General features: G+C 36.1%; 1 protein-coding gene across 3 annotated transcripts in view; it reads right to left on the reverse strand.

Annotated features, from left to right (window-relative positions):
• The window catches only part of SCAPER (S-phase cyclin A associated protein in the ER), a 522,888-nt gene that overhangs the window by 489,820 nt on the left and 15,068 nt on the right, over positions 1-18,000 (reverse strand). For all 3 annotated transcript variants that reach the window (XM_060617955.3, XM_060617952.3, XM_060617953.3), the window contains exon 3: positions 4,941-5,058. In XM_060617955.3, the coding sequence (XP_060473938.1) occupies positions 4,941-5,058 (118 nt within the window). The remainder of the gene's footprint in view (positions 1-4,940; positions 5,059-18,000) is intronic.

Genomic DNA, 18,000 nt, shown 5'->3' on the forward strand with positions numbered 1-18,000 from the left:
CTCAATGGGGAAAAACTGAGAGCTTTTCCCCTAAGGTCAGGAACATGACAAGGATGTCCACTCTCACCACTGTTATTCAACACAGCGTTGGAAATCCCAGCCTCAGCAGACAACACAAAGAAATAAAAGGCATCCAAATCAGCAAGGAGAAAGTCAAACATTCACTCTTTGCAAAGGACATGATACTCTATATAAAAAACCCAAAAGACTCCACCAAAAAACTGGTAGGACTGATCCATGAGTTCAGCAAAGTCACAGGATATAAAATCAATGTACAGAAATCGGTTGCATTTCTATATACCAATAATGAAACAGCAAAAAGAGAAATCAAGGACTCAATCCCATTTACAATTGCACCAAAACCATAAGATATCCAGGAAGAAACCTAACCAAAGATGTGAAAAGTCTATACACCAAAAACTATAGAAAGCTTATGAAAGAAATTGAAGAAGACACAAAAAAAACATTCCATGCTCATGGATTGGAAAAGCAAATATTGTTAAAATGTCAATACTACCCAAAGCAAGCTATACATTCAATGCAATCCCTATCAAAATAACACCAACATTCTTCACAGAGCTAGAACAAACAATTCTAAAATTAGTATGGAACCAGAAAAGACCCTGAATAGCCAAAGCAATCCTGAAAAAGATAACCAAAGCTGGAGGCATCATAATTCCGAACTTCAAGCTATATTACAAAGCTGTAATCATCAAGACAGTATGGTACTGGCACATAAACAGACACACAGATCAATGGACCAGAACAGAGAACCCAAAATGGATCCACAAATGTATGGCCAACTAATCTTTGACAAAGCAGAAAGAATATCTAGTGGAAAAAAGATAGTCTCTTCCAGCAAATGGTGAGGGGAAAACTGGACAACAACATGCAGAAAAATGAACCTGGACCACTTTCTTACACCATACACAAAAATAAACTCAAAATGGATTAAAGGTCTAAATGTAAGACAGGAAGCCATCAAAATCCTAGAGAAGAAAACAGGCAACAACCTCTTTGACCTCAGCCACAGCAACTTCTTACTTCCCTCCATGCAAGGGAAACAAAAGCACAAATGAACTATTGGGAAGGACCTCATCAAGACAAAAAGCTTCTCCACAACAAAGGAAACAATCAGCAAAACTAAACCGCAACCAACGAAAGGGGAGAACATATTTGCAAATGACATAGCAGACAAAGGGTTAATATCCAAAATCTATAAAGAACTTAATCAAACTCAAAGCTCAAAAAACAAATAATCAGTGAAGAAATGGGCAAAGACATGAATAGACACTTTTCAAAGGAAAACATCCACATAGCTAACAGACACATGAAAAAATGCTCAACATCACTCCTTATCAGGGAAATAAAAATCAAAACCACAATGAGATACCATCTCACACCTGTCAGAATGGCTAACATTAACAACTCAGGCAACAACCGATGCTGGCAAAGATCCGGAGAAAGAGGATCTCTTTTGCACTGCTGGTGGGAATGCAAACTGGTTCAGCCACTCTGGAAAACAGTATGGACGTTCCTCAAAAAATTAAAATAGAACTGCCCCTATGATCTAGCAATTGCACTACCAGGTATTTATCCACAGGATACAGGAGTGCTGATTTGAAGGGGCACATGCACCTCTATGTTTATAGCAGCACTATCGACAATAGCCAAAGTATGGAAAGAGCCCAAATGTCCATCGACGGATGAATGGATAAAGAAGATGTGATATATATACACAATCAAATATTACTCGGTGATCAAAAAGAATGAAATCCTGCCACTTGCAAAATGTGGAGGGAACTAGAGGATATTTGTCAGAGAAAGACTAATATCATATGATTTCACTCACATGGATACACATGTGATAAGATACACAACACATGAACATAAGGGAAGCAAAAATAATAAAAACAAAAGGAGATAAACCATAAGAGAACTCTTAAGTACAGAGGACAAACTGAGTGAGGGTTGCTGGCAGAGTGTTGGGTGGTGGGGAGAGCTAAAGGGGCATGGAGCATTAAGAGGACACTTGTTGGGATGAGCACTGGGTGTTATATGTAAGTGATGAATCATTAAATTCTATTCCTGAAATCATTATTACACTATATGTTACCTAACTTGGATTTAAATTAAAAAAAAATTTTTTTTTTGGCTAGAATAGAGCTAAATATAAAAAGATAAATTTGGGATGCCTCAGTGGCTCAGTTGGTTAAGTGTCTGACTTCGGCTCATCATGATCTCACAGTTCATGAGTTCGAGTCCCATGTCAGGCTCTGTGCTGACAGCTCAGAGCCTGGAGCCTGCTTCAGATTCTGTGTTTCCATCTCTCTCCGCCCCTCCCCAACAGTTCAATAGTCCCATCAGTTCATTCGCTTCTGCTCTCTCAAAAAATAAACATTTAAAAAAATTTTTAAGACAAATTTAACTTCCCTCTCTATTCAGTAATTTTTGATTCAAAGTAACTGTTCCTTAAAAATATCTAGGAAGACTGACAAAGAAAAGCTATTGAGGGAGGACTGGTCCAAACAGATTTTTTTTTTAATTTTTTTTTTAATGTTTATTTTTGAGACAGAGAGACCGTGTGTGAGCAGGGGAGTTGTCAGCACAGAGCCCAATGCAGGGCCTGAACCCTCGAGCCGTGAGACGACCTGAGGCGAAGGTGGGTGCTTAACCAACTGAGCCACCCAGGCACCCCTAAACAGATATTTTAATATACTATAATGCCTCTATAATTAAAACAGCATGGCCTTCATACATGAATGAACACCCCAGTGAAATAGAATATAACTACATATGGAAATTCAATTTATGATAAGCTGACATCTCAAAAACAATGGGGCCAAGATGGACTTTATAGTAAGTGATGCTGGAGCAACTTGTTTACCATATGGGAAAAGATAAAATGAGACCCACACCTCACACAATATGCAAGAATAAACTACAAATGGATCAGAGATAAAAGTGTAGAAAGTAAAATACAGATAAAATAAACTTTTAAGTAAAAAAGTATAAAAAGCAAGATAAAATGTAAAAAATAGGTAAACATACACAGAGAGGGAAGGAGGTAAACCATAAGAGACTCTTAAAAACTGAGAATAAACTGAGGGTTGATGGGGGGTGGGAGGGAGGGGCAAGTGGGTGATGGGCATTGAGGAGGGCACCTGTTGGGATGAGCACTGGGTGTTGTATGGAAACCAACTTGACAATAAATTTTATATTTTAAAAAATATATGTAAACATAAAGTAAATTCAAAAGAATAAAACACAGATGAACTCTTATATGGCTTGAAACATCCTGCTGGGTAAGGGTGTTCTCAAAGAAGAAAAATATGTCAAAAGGAAACAGGAGCCAGCTTAAAACAGGTCTCCCACTGACAGAACAATTAAGACAAACCTAGAACAATTTAAGCATCAAAACAGAGTGATAGATTATAACTTTAAATATGAAATTAAATTAAATTAGAAATCATGACCCCATGCAAATTTAAACAAATATAAACTTACACATATAAATACAAAGAGAAAAGAGAAAGCTCTTCCTTACATTAGAATGTCAGCTAATAGGGGCATCTGGGTGGCTCAGTTGATTAAGCGCTGATTTTGGCTTAGGTTATGATCTTACAGTTTGTGAGTTCAAACCCAGAGTCATGCTCTGTGCTGACAGCTCACAGCCTGGAGCCTGCTTTGGATTCTGTGTCTCCCTCTCTCCCTCTCTCTCTCTCTGCCCCTCATCCACTTGTGTGCACGCACTCACTCTCTTTCAAAAATAAATAAATACACTTTTTAATAAAATGTCAGCTAGGGGCACCTGGTTGGCTCAGTTGGTTGAGCCTCCAACTTTGGTTCAGGTCATGATCTCATAGTGCAGGAGTTCAAGCTCCGCATCGGGTTGTCTGCTGTCAGCTCAGAGCCTGCTTTGGATTATATGTCCCCCCTTCTCTCTGCCCCTTCCACACTCACGTTTTCTCTCTCAAAAATCAATAAATCTTTTTTTTTAAATGTCAGTTAGTAAGTATAGAAGGAACGCTGAGGTTAGCAAATCACCATTTTACAACCACCAGAAGTAATAACTTAGCTAAGAATTATCAACAGAAGCTGAAAGTAGTGGGTAGACTGTTTTAAGAGATATTTACATAGTTTCAAACTATCTTACCACATATTACTTATTAATTACAAAGGAAAAAGTTAGTCACTTAACAGTAGAGAAACTCAGAAGATAACCAAGTGGTAAATGTTGACATCGATAGTAACAAAACAAAACCACTATCTTGTGCCTCCTATGATGCCCTGAAAAGGACACAACATAATTTCTACAGAATCCCTCCAAAAATATGTAACTGAATCTAATCATGAAAGGACATCACACAAACCCAATATGAGGAATATTCTACAAGCCCTCAGAAAATTTCAAAGTGAGGTGCCCTTTGGCACACTCCACCCTCCTTTTTTCTATATCCCCAGACAATCTTCTGGATCCCCAGGATCTAGGCAGTGCTCACAATCATTCTACCCATTGAAGTGAAAGAACTAGTTCAAATAATAACTAAAGAAATACACTCACCTTTTATTTTCTAAAACATTATATTAAACTATACCTAGGTAACTGTAGTGAATACAGTAAAATTTTAAAGCCTCTTTATTTTCAGAAGAATTTAACAAAAGAAAAAAATCTAAATCTCCTATAACTTAAAAAAGAAAATTAATATGCCGATCATAACCCACATTCCTTCCTATGTGAAAGAGCAAAACTAACACTTTCATGAAACCATTTGTATATTAGCTAAGATAAAAAAGCAACAGAAAAGTTATTTCCTATTTAATGCATGCTAATTTGCTCAAGAGTTTGAATTGTAAACTGTTTTCGGTCTATCTACTGTTTAGGGCTAAATATATCCTCCTAATTTACAACAAAAATGAAACTTTTTAAAAACACATACCATCATCATCTTTGCTTTCTAGTGGAACACTCCAAGCTATCAGATTTCTTGCTGTACGACCCTCCTCCGCAACTATTCTCCTTACTTTGTCATGACTATTAGAGCGCTGGAATGAAGCCTATATAGAGAAAAGAGAATATTTATTATATTTTAGATTAGTCAACATATAAAATATATTTGGCTGACAAATTCATTATTTCTCACATTTTCTCATAAAGGAAACACTTAAAACTAATTTGGGATTGAAAGATTAAACGAGGAAAAGAAAGTAAGTCAGAGATTTTTTATTTCTAAAAAGACTGATTTTACAACTTTAAAAATAAACAAATTACTTCAAGAATAAATACAATCTTCAGTTTGGAAATGTGCTCTTCTAAGAAGCACAAATACTGCTGTGTACACACTGTAGCACCACCACTTACGTATCACAGGTCTGATACCTCTGATTTTAATCCCACGCGTATGGTTGATTTTACTCTTTCCCTTTCTTCATTTGTAATTTCTTTCTCTACCAGTGAGAAACTCAGTTCTCATTATCTGAATTTACTTACATGTTCAATTCTAACATACAAATAAAATAGTTTCATAATTGCGAGCCCACAACTCTGAGAAACATATTATTAAGATTACATTTCTATAAAGTTCTTATCTTTAGCCTTACAGCATCCAAAGTACTGCATTTTGTTTTCCAAAATTACTTAAATTAGTACTTCCCATCCTCACCACTTTCAGTGTGATTACATTATTCACATTCCATTTTGGGTTCTCCTCACCTACTGGTTAATTTTAATTGCTTGTTTATTGCGGGAGTATGTGAAAGAAAGCAATACATTATTCTCAAAGAAACTGCTTGACGAGCGGTATGACTTGAAGAAAAGAAAAAGGCATTACCCTCTAAAGCATGGGTCAACAAACTTCTACAAAGGGCCAGATAATTTATTTCAGGCTTTGCAGGCCATACAATCTCTGTGACAACTACTCAATCATAGTTTTTGTATGAAAGCAGCCAGAATTTAACTTTTACATCTTTAAAATAAATGCCTACCCCTACATTCTTTCATTCCTCTGACTTTACACCGGATATCCACATGGCATCTACTTACCTAACTCATAAGCTTACACCAAAACTCATTAATCTGTGACCACTCTTCCAACTCCATCCTGTGCAAAATTCTTGAATCATCTCTATTCCCATACTTTCCAATAAATTTAACACAATAAAATCTCCTTTTGATTAAACTCATCACCCAATGATTATTAGCTCTATAGATAACTTAGATTGGCATCTATCATTTAGGTTACCTAAGCATTGTTTAACCAAGGAGTATAACTATTTCTTTCAGGCCAGATGAACAAGTTTAAGTAGGTGGCCTGCTCTTCAGCTCTTTTTCCGATAATTTCAGATATTTCCAACAATTATGCAATCACATAAAATCTTACAGGTAGATAAATGGAGATACATATCAGATCACAAAATCCATCATTCTATACATTATTCTCTAATTCAAGAGTCTTCATAAATTCATGAATTTCTAGGAACTAAAGTTATCACAAGATAGCAATGCTGCAGTAATGTCTGAACAGAAAACTGGAAATCTAATATTCTTTTCTTCTATAAATGTTTCAGTTCTACCATAAATTTTGCAAAGTTAGTTCTTTTATATTCAGTACACATGCACACATTCAAAGAAAGAGCTACTAGCTCAAGACTTTATTTTAATTCTTAATTCTAATATTTCATATGCAAAGCCAGTATAACATTCATCTTACAACAACGCCTGACTGAAAATCATTTTTCCATAAAAGTATAGGTGCATTCTGTAATATATGCTGAGTGAACTCTTCAATAAACTAATAAATTCTAGTCATTTTTAATAACCCTATTATTGTAAGGATGTCAGTAGTAACTTAAAGTACAGTAGTTTTAAACATTTTAATCTCAGCATCAGGGCTTGGTATTCAATAAATGACTCTGAGATACTTCATAACATTACAGATTATCTATTTCAAACAAAATTTTCATCTAAGTTCTTTTCTTCCAGGAGACGTAAACAAAATATATTATTTTCATCCAAAGTCACAGTGTGCCACCTAGTGCCATATGGAGATTTTGCAGAGGCTTCTTCAAATACTAAATGTTTCAATAAAAGGAATAAATATCAGTCTTGAATTAAAGTTTTTATGTTTAACTCTCAGTTTATGATTTATGCATATAATTTCTGAGACTTGCTCCTAGATTGGGAAAAGAAGTTTCAACCTATTTTTCTCCTGAATAATTTCCACTTTAAGCAACTTGGTTCATAATCCTGAACTGGTTTCAAGCACCATTTATTAAATTTTTATGTTTGTATCTCCATAAAAATATCTACTCCTTATAAATTCTTCAAAATCCATCCATAATACTACTTGCTCATAAATTGAAATCCCCATCCTTTTTAAGATGGTTTTCAGCTTTTCAAATAATTCAGGAAAGACCTTTGTATTTTTTTAATGTTTTTTATTTTATTTTTGAGAGAAAGAGAGACAGGGAGAAGCAGAGACAGGGAGACAGAGGATCCAAAGGAGACTCCACACTGTCAGCATGTCCCCATGTGGGGTTCGAACTCATAAACCACAAGATCATGACTTGAGCCAAAGTCAGATGCTTAACCGACTGAGCCTTACCCAGGTGCCTCAAGACCCTTTGTTTTAAATTCCCACTACTAAGCCCTTCATATTTTAAATAGAATGAAGATAAGATTACCAGTCACTGAACACTAGGAGTACATTAAAACTCTAAGAATTGTAGCATTTACATTTTTACAAACCACAAACTTATCTCAGAAACTGAGTGACTGGTTCAATTTCCCTAACAGAATGATAACTTTGTCAGATCTTACTGGTATTTCACATCTTTCTAAAGACTGAATAAAGCCATAAATGAACTGAGGCTATTTGGACTATCACAATGGACAAAAATAAATTGCAATTCTTTATGAGCTACTTTGTTTTGAGATCTGTTAGAACAGTTATCAAATATTACCAATTCTATCCCTACATATATCTTGAAATTATAAATCCACTAGTATTACCCTAGTCTGAGCCATTACCATGTGAAGCAAAATTATTATAACAGCCTCTGGGACAGAGACAATAATATGTTCACCAAAATCACTAGGTTTTTCTCCTGCTACAAAGCTAGATAACACTTTCTGGTTTCTTACAGATAGATGACCATGTGACAACAAAATGTAATAAAAGGCATCTAAATTGTCAAAGAAGAAGTTCAGACTCACTTTTTGCACATGACATGACACTCTACATGGAAAACCTGAAAGACTCCACCAAAAAGCTGCTAGAACTGATACATGAATTCAGCAAGGTTGCAGGATACAAAAATCAGTGTACAGAAATCGGTTGCATTTCTATGCACCAATAATGAAGCAACAGAAAGAGAAATCAAGAAATCGATCCCATTTGGAATTGCACCAAGAACCATAAAATACATAGAAATAAATGTAACCAAAGATGTAAAAGATCTATATGTTTAACTATAGAAAACTTATGAAAGAAATTGGAGAAGACACAAAGAAATGGAAAAACATTCCATTCTCATGGATTGGAAGAACAAATATTGTTAACATGTTGATACTACCCAAAACAATCTACACATTCAATGCAATCCCAACCAAAATAACACCAGCATCTTTCACAAAGCTAGACAAACAATCCTAAAATTTGTATGAAACCACAAAAGACCCCAAACAGCCAAAGTAATATTGAAGAAGAAAACCAAAGTAGGAGGCATCACAATCCCAGACTTTAGTCTCTACTACAAAGTTGTAATCATCAAGACAGTATGGTGTTGGCACAAAAACAGACACACAGACCAATGGAACAGAATAGAGAACCCAAAAACGGACCCACAAATGTATGGCCAACTCATCTTTGTCAAAGCAGGAAAGATTATCCAATGGAAAAAAGGCAGTCTCTTTAGCAAATGGTGCCTGGAGAACTGGACAGCAACATGCAGAAGAATGAAACTGGACCACTTTCTTACACCATACATAAAAATAAACTCAAAATGGATGAAAGACTTAAATGTGAGACAAGAAACCATCAGAACCCTAGAGGAGAAGACAGGCAACAACCTCTTTGACCTCAGCCATAGCAACTTCTCACTCGACACATCTCCGAAGGCCAGGGAAATAAAAGCAAAAATGAACTATTGGGATCTCATCAAGATAAAAGACTTCTGTACTGCAAAGGAAACAATCAACAAAACTGAAAGGCAACTGACAGAATGGGAGAAGATATTTGCAAATGACACATCGGATAAAGGGTTAGTATCGAAAATCTATAAAGAATTTACCAAACTCAACACCTGAAAAATAAACAATCCAGTGAAGACATGGGCAGAAGACATGAATAGACACTTTTCCAAAGAAGACATCCAGATGGCCAACAGACATATGAAAGATGCTCAACATCACTCATCATCAGGGAAATACAAATCAAAATCACACTGAGATACCACCTGACACTGGTCAGAGTGGCTAAAATTAGCAACTCAGGAAGCAACAGATATTGGCAAGGATGTAGAGAAACGGGAACCCTCTTACACGGTTGGTGGGAATGCAAACTAGTGCAGCCACTCTGGAAAACAGTATGGACGTCCCTCAAAATATTAAAAATAGAACTACCCTTTGACCTAGCAATTGCACTACTAGGAATTTATCTAAAGGATACAGGAATGCTGATTCATAGTGGCACTTGTACCCCAGTGTTTACAGCAGCGCTATCAACAACAGTCAGTGCTAAGTGAAATAAGTCATTCAGAAAAAGATATCATGTTTTCACTCATGTGCAACTTGAGAAACAGAAGACAATAGAGGAAGGGAAGGACAAATAAGTTACAAACAGAGAAGCAGGCAAACCATAAGAGACTCTTAAATACAGAGAACAAACTTGGGGTGCCAGGGTGGTTCAGTTGGTTAAGTATCCAACATCAGCTCAGGTAATGATCTCACGGTCGTTGAGTTTGAGCCCCACCTTGGGCCCTGTGCTGATAGCTTGGAGCCTGGAGCCTGCTTCAGATTATGTCTCTCTCTCTCTCTCTCTCTCTCTCTCTCTCTTTCTCTCTCTCTGACCCCTCCCCTGCTCATGCTCCCTCATTCTCTCTCTCAAATATAAACATTAAAAAAAAGTTAATAAAAAAAAAGAGAACTGAATGTTGATGGGGGTGAGGGGTTGGGAGTGAGGAAAATGGATGATGGCATTGAGGAGGACACTTGTTGGGATGAGCACTGGATGTTGTATATAAGTGTTGAATCATGGGAATCTACTCCCGAAGCCAAGACTACACTGTATATACAATGTATGTTAGCTAGCTTGACAATAAATTATTTAAAAAAAAAAAAAAAAGCAAAGGGATAGAAAAACATTTATCATGCAAAGGGAAAAGAAAGCTGGAGTAGCAATACTTAAAAAATAGACATTAAAACAAAGACTGTAACGAGAGACAAAAAGGATACTACATAATTATAAAGAGAGCAATCCAACAAGAATATACAACAATTGTAAATATTTATGCACCCAACATGGTGGAACCCAAATACATAAGGCAGCTAGTATGGAACATAAAGAAAGTAAATGACAGTAATTCAGTAATACTAGGGGATTTTAATACCACACTTAATGTCAACAGATAACTCATCCAAAGAGAAAATCAACAAGGAAATAGTAGCTTTGAATGACACAATGCACCAGAAGAATTTAACAGATATATTCAGAACATTCTATCATAAAACAACAGAATACACATTATTTTCATGTGCACAAGGAATATTCTCCAGAATAGATCACGTGTTAGGCCATAAAACAAGTCTCAACAAATTCAAAGAGACTGAAGTCATGCCATGCATCTTTTCCAACCACAACACTATGAAACTAGAAATGAACCAAAAGAAAAAACCTGGAAAGAACACAAATACATGGAGGTTAAATAACATGCTATTAAACAATGAATACATCAACCAAAAACTCAAACAAAATAAAAAAAAATACATGTAGACAAATGAAAATCATAACACAATGGTCCAAAATCTTTGGGATGCAGCAAAAGCTGTTCTAAAAGGGAAATTTAGAGCAACACAGGTCTACCTCATGAGGAAAGAAACATCTTAAACAACCTAAACTTTCACCTAAAGGAATATGAAAAGAATAACAAAATCCAAAACCAGTACAAGGAAGGACATAATAAAGATGAGAGAAGAAATAAATGAAACAGAAACTAAAAAACCAATAGAACAGAACAATGAAATAAGGAGCTGGTTTGTTGTTTTTTTTTTTTTTAATTAATTATTTTGAGAGAGAGAGAGAATGCAAATGGAGGGGGAGGGCAGAGAGACAGAGACACAAAAAATCCCACGAAGGCTCAGCACTGCACTGCACCTGATGTGGGGCTTGAACTCAGGAACCACAAGATCATGACCTGAACCAAAATCAGACGCTTAACCAACTGTGCCACTCAGGTACCCCATAAGGAGCTGGTTCTTCAAAAAGATCAACAGGAGTGCCTGAGTGGCTCAGTCGGTTAAGTGTCCAACTTCAGCTCAGGTCATGATCTCAAGGTTGGTGAGTTCAAGCCCTGTGTTGGGCTCTGTGCTGACAGCTCAAAACCTGGAGCCTGCTTCTGATTCTGTGTCTCCCTCTCTCTCTCTGCCCCTCTCCTGCTCTCTTTCTCTCTCAAAAATAAACATTAAAAAAAAAATTTTTTTTTTTTAACATTTATTTACTTTTGAGACAGAGAGAGACAGAGCATGAACGGGGGAGGGGCAGAGAGAGAGGGAGACACAGAATCGGAAGCAGGCTCCAGGCTCTGAGCCATCAGCCCAGAGCCTGACGCGGGGCTCGAACTCACGGACCGCGAGATCGTGACCTGAGCCGAAGTCGGACACTCAACCGACCGAGCCACCCAGGCGCCCCCAAAATTTTTTTAATTAAAAAAGTCAACAGGGGCGCCTGGGTGGCTTGGTCGGTTAAGCGTCCGACTTCGGCTCAGGTCATGATCTCATGGTCCGTGAGTTCGAGCCCCGCATCGGGCTCTGGGCTGACGGCTCAGAGCCTGGAGCCTGTTTCAGATTCTGTGTCTCCCTCTCTCTCTGCCCCTCCCCTGTTCATGCTCTGTCTCTCTCTGTCTCAAAAATAAATAAATGTTAAAAAAAAAAAAAATTAAAAAAAAAAAAAAGTCAACAAAATTGATAAACCTTTAGCCAGGCTCATCAAAGAGAGAGACAGAGAGGACTCAAACAAAATCAGAAATGAAAAAAGGAGAAATACCAACAGAAATAATGTAAATACAAAGAATTGTAAAAGAATATTATGAAAAATTATATGCCAACAAATTGGACAACCTAGAAGAAATGGATACATTTCTAGAAACATATAAACTACCAAAAATGAAATCGGAAGAAATAGAAAATCTGAAGAGATGCCTGGGTGGCTCAGTCAGTTGAGCGATCAACTGTGACTCAGGTCATGATCTCACGATTCCCAAGTGTGAGCCCTGTGTTGGGCTCCATGCTGACAGCTCAGAGCCTGGAGCCTTCTTCACTTTCTGTGTCTCCATCTCTCTCTGCCCCTCCCCCACTCTTACTCTATCTCGCACCCGTAAGAACGCTCTCAAAAAAAAAAAAAAAAAAAAAAAAACAAACATAAAACATTAAAAAATTTTTAAAAAAATCTGAACAGACTGATTACCAGCAATCAATGTGAATCAATAGTCAAAAAAACAAACTCCCAAAAAACAAAATCCAGGACCAAAGAACTTCAACAAGCGAATTCTACTCAACATTTAATGAAGAGTTAATACCTATACTATCAAACTATTTCAGAAAATAGAAGAGGAAGAAAAGCTTCCAAATTCATTCTATGATGCCAGCATTATCCTGATACCAAAATCAGATAAAGACGTTACAAAAAAAGAGAACTACAGGCCACTATCTCTATTGAACACAGATGTAAAAACCCTCAACAAAATACTAGCAAACCAAATCCAACAATATAAAAAAATCATTCACCACAATTAAGTGGGATTCACTCCTGGGTTGCGAGACTGGTTCAATATTCACAAATCAATCAACTTGCTATATCATAACAAGAGAAAGGATAAAAACCATATGATCCTTTCAATAGATGCAGAAAAAGCACCTGACAAAGTACAACATCCATTCATGATTAAAACCCTCACCCACGTAGGTTGAGAGTTAATATATCTCAACATAATAAAGGCCATATATGAAAAACTCACAGCAAACAACATCAAAAACTGAGAACTAAGATCAGGAAGAAGACAAGGATGTCCACTCTTACCATGTTTATTCAACATAGTCCTGGAAGTCCTAGCCACAACAATCAGACAAGAAAAAGAAATAAAAGGCATCCAAATCAGTGAGGAAGAAGTAAAACTTCCACTATTTGCAAATGAATCATACAATATATCAAAAACCCTAAGAATTCCACCAAAAAACTACTAGAACAATAAATAAACTCAGTGAGGCCACAGGATTCAAAATCAATACACAAAATCCACCGCATTTCCATAAGCTAATAATGAAGTAGCAGAAAGAGAATTAAAAAAACAATCCCATTCACAATTGCACCAAAAATAATAAAATACCTGGAAATACATTTAACCAAAAAGGTGAAAGACCTATACTCTGAAAACTATAAAACAATGATGAAAGATATTGAGGACAACACAAAGAGGTGGAAAGATATTCCATGCTCATGGACTAGGAGAACAAATATTGTTAAAATGTCCCAAAGCAACCTACAGATTTAATGCAATCCCTATCAAAATACCAACAGCATTCTTCACAGAACTAGAGCAAACTAACCTAAAATTTATATGGAACCACAGAAGACCCCAAACGGCAAAAAAAAAAAAAAAAAAAAAAACCAACTTGAAAAAGAACAACAAAATTGGAGGTATCACAATCCCAGATTTCAAGTTATATTACAAAGCCATAATAATCAAAACAGTATAGTACTGGCATAAAAACATAGATCAACACAACTGAATAGAGAGCCTACAAATATGTCAACATTTATGGTCAATTAATATTTGACAAAGGGAGCAAGTGTATACAATGGAGAAAAGACAGTCTCTTCAACAAATGCTGTTGGGAATAGCTGACAGCTATAAGCAAATCAATGAAACTGGACCACTTTCTTACACCATACACGAAAATAAATTCAAAATGAATTAAAGACTTAAATGTGACCTAAAACCATAAAAATTCTAGAAAAAAGCACAGGCAGTTTATTTCTCTGACATTGGCTACAGCAGCATTTTTCTATATATGTCTCCTGAGGCATGGGACTACATGAAAATAAAAGCCTTCTGCACAAAGGAAATAATCAACAAAACTAAAAGACAACCTATGGAATGGAAGAAGATATTTGCAAAGGACATATCTGATAAAGGGTTAGTATCCAAAATATATAAAGAACTTATACAACTCAACACACAAAAAAGCAAATAATCCAATTAAGGAATGGGCAGAGAACAGGAACAGACATTTCTCAAAAGACAGACAGCTAACAGACACATGAAAAGATGTTCAACATCACTGATCATCAGGGATATGCAAATCAAAACCACAATGAGCTATCACATCACACCTGTCAGAATGTCTAAAATCAAAAACGCAAGAAACAGCAAGTGCCAATGAGGATGTGGAGAAAAAGGAACCCTGTGCACTGCTGGTGGGAATGCAAAATGGCACAGCCACTGAAGAAAACACTAAGAAGGTTCCTCAAAAAATTAAAAATAGAACTACAATATGATCCAGCAATTCCACTATGAGGTATTTACCCAAAGAATATAAAAACATTAAATCAAAAAGATATATGCATCTCTATATTGTGGCATTATTTACAATAGTGAAATTATGGAAGCAGCCATTGACAGATGAATGGATAAAGATGTAGTATACACATAAATTAGAATATTACTCAGCCATAAGGCGGAATGAAATCTTGCCATTTGCAACAACATGAATGGGTCTAGAGTGTATAATGCAAAGTAAAATAAGTCAGGTAGAGAAAGACAAATAGCATACAATTCCACTCATATACAGAATTTAAGAAATCAAACAAATGAACAAGAACAAGAGACTAACTAATACAGAGAATTGTTGAATCACTATATTGTATACCAGAAACTAATATAACACTGTATGTTAACTCTGCTGGAATTAAATTTAAAAAAGAATGGTAACTATATCAATATTGAACAAAGCCAACATTAAGGCAAGGATTACTGCTAGAGACAGAGTGATATTTCAAAATGATAAAAGGTTCATCAACCAGTAAAATGTAACAATTCTAAATATACATCTAATATCATAAAAGGAAAAACTGAAATAGAAAAAAAAAAACACTATTACTATGGAAGATTTTAACATACCTCTTAAGAAGATGGCAGAATAGACAAAAAGAGTTAACAATACAGAAGTCTGAACAACATAACGAGCAAACTTGACATATCTGACACATCTGGAACCCAACACTCAACAATGATCGAATATACATTCTTTTCCAGTGTATGGAATTTTCCAGACTGTTGATATCCTGGGTCATAAGCAGGCTGCACTAAATTTCAAAGAATAGAAAGTACCAAAGAGAGACAACCAGAAGAATCCCTGTACGTTAGGAAATTAGGCAATACATTTCTAACTAACATACATATAAGAAGCCACACTGGAAATTTTAAAATACTTTCAACTGAGTCATAATAAAAATATGATACATCAGTACTTGTACAGCAGCCAAAGCCATGCTTAAAGGAAAATGTATAGCCATAAATGAGAGAATGTCAAAAAGCTAAAAACCAATTATCTGAGTCTCTATTTCAAGAAGCTAGAAACAGTAGCATATTAATTCCAAAAAAGAAGGAAATATTAAGCACCAAAAATAAATAAAATACAAGACAAACCTATGATAATAAAAAACTAATAATAAAACCTAAAATGGGCTATTTGAAAACACCAATGAAATATTGATTAAAATGAAACATCACTGTAGATTCTAGAACCTCCAACATTTAAGGGAAAAAAAAGGATATTAAAAATATCAATTTACAGTATTTGATGAAATGCAAATTCCTTGGAAAACATAAATTATCAAACTTTGGCATAAAACGAAACAAAATCTGAGTATTTATTAAAGAAACTGAGTCCCACAAAAGAAAAAATCCAGAGCCCATTGGTTCCACCGGTGAATTTTCCAAACCATGTAAACAAAAAATTACACTCACTTCATAAAGAAAATAAAATAGAAGGAACACAACTCATTTTATGAGGCCTGCATCACCCTGATAACAGAACCTAACAGGATAATACAAGCAAAGTAAATTGCCAGTTCAAACTATATTTTTTTTTAAATATAATTTATTGTCAAGTTGGCTAACATACAGTGCATACAGTGTGCTCTTGGTTTTGGGGGTAGATTCCCGTAATTCATCGCTTACACACAACACCCAGTGCTCATCTCAACAAGTGCCCTCCTCAATGCCCATGAACCATTTTCCCCTCTCCCCCGTGCCCTACCATCAACCCTCAGTTTGGTCTCTGTATTTAAGTCTCTTATGGGTTTGCCTCCCTCTCTGTTTAAAACTGTTTTTTCCCTTTCCCTTTCCTAAAACTATTTTTTCCCTTTCCCTTTCCCCATGGTCTTAAGTTTCTCAAATTCCACATATGAGTAAAAACATATGATACCTTTCTCTGACTTATTTCACTTAGCATAATATTCTCCAGTTCCACCCAGGTTGTTGCAAATGGCAGGATTTCATTCTTTCTTGTTGCCAAGTAGTATTCCATTGTAGATATAAGCCACATCTGCTTTACCCATTCATCAGTTGATGGACATTTGGGCTCTTTCCATTCTTTCACTATTGTTGAAAGCGCTGCTATAAACACTGGGGTACAAGTGCCACTATGAATCAGCATTCCTGTATCCTTTAGATAAATTCCTAGTAGTGCAATTGCTAGGTCAAAGGGTAGTTCTATTTTTAATATTTTGAGGGACGTCCATACTGTTTTCCAGAGTGGCTGCACTAGTTTGCATTCCCACCAACCGTGTAAGAGGGTTCCCGTTTCTCTACATCCTTGCCAATATCTGTTGCTTCCTGAGTTGCTAATTTTAGCCACTCTGACCAGTGTCAGGTGGTATCTCAGTGTGATTTTGATTTGTATTTCCCTGATGATGAGTGATGTTGAGCATCTTTCATATGTCTGTTGGCCATCTGGATGTCTTCTTTGGAAAAGTGTCTATTCATGTCTTCTGCCCATGTCTTCACTGGATTGTTTATTTTTCAGGTGTTGAGTTTGGTAAATTCTTTATAGATTTTCGATACTAACCCTTTATCCGATGTGTCATTTGCAAATATCTTCTCCCATTCTGTCAGTTGCCTTTCAGTTTTGTTGATTGTTTCCTTTGCAGTACAGAAGTCTTTTATCTTGATGAGATCCCAATAGTTCATTTTTGCTTTTATTTCCCTGGCCTTCGGAGATGTGTCGAGTGAGAAGTTGCTATGGCTGAGGTCAAAGAGGTTGTTGCCTGTCTTCTCCTCTAGGGTTCTGATGGTTTCTTGTCTCACATTTAAGTCTTTCATCCATTTTGAGTTTATTTTTATGTATGGTGTAAGAAAGTGGTCCAGTTTCATTCTTCTGCATGTTGCTGTCCAGTTCTCCAGGCACCATTTGCTAAAGAGACTGCCTTTTTTCCATTGGATAATCTTTCCTGCTTTGACAAAGATGAGTTGGCCATACATTTGTGGGTCCGTTTTTGGGTTCTCTATTCTGTTCCATTGGTCTGTGTGTCTGTTTTTGTGCCAACACCATACTGTCTTGATGATTACAACTTTGTAGTAGAGACTAAAGTCTGGGATTGTGATGCCTCCTACTTTGGTTTTCTTCTTCAATATTACTTTGGCTGTTTGGGGTCTTTTGTGGTTTCATACAAATTTTAGGATTGTTTGTCTAGCTTTGTGAAAGATGCTGGTGTTATTTTGGTT

The sequence above is a fragment of the Panthera onca genome, chromosome B3 (assembly GCF_046562875.1).
Source record: "Panthera onca isolate mPanOnc1 chromosome B3, mPanOnc1 haplotype 2, whole genome shotgun sequence".
Taxonomy (NCBI): Eukaryota; Metazoa; Chordata; class Mammalia; order Carnivora; family Felidae; genus Panthera; species Panthera onca.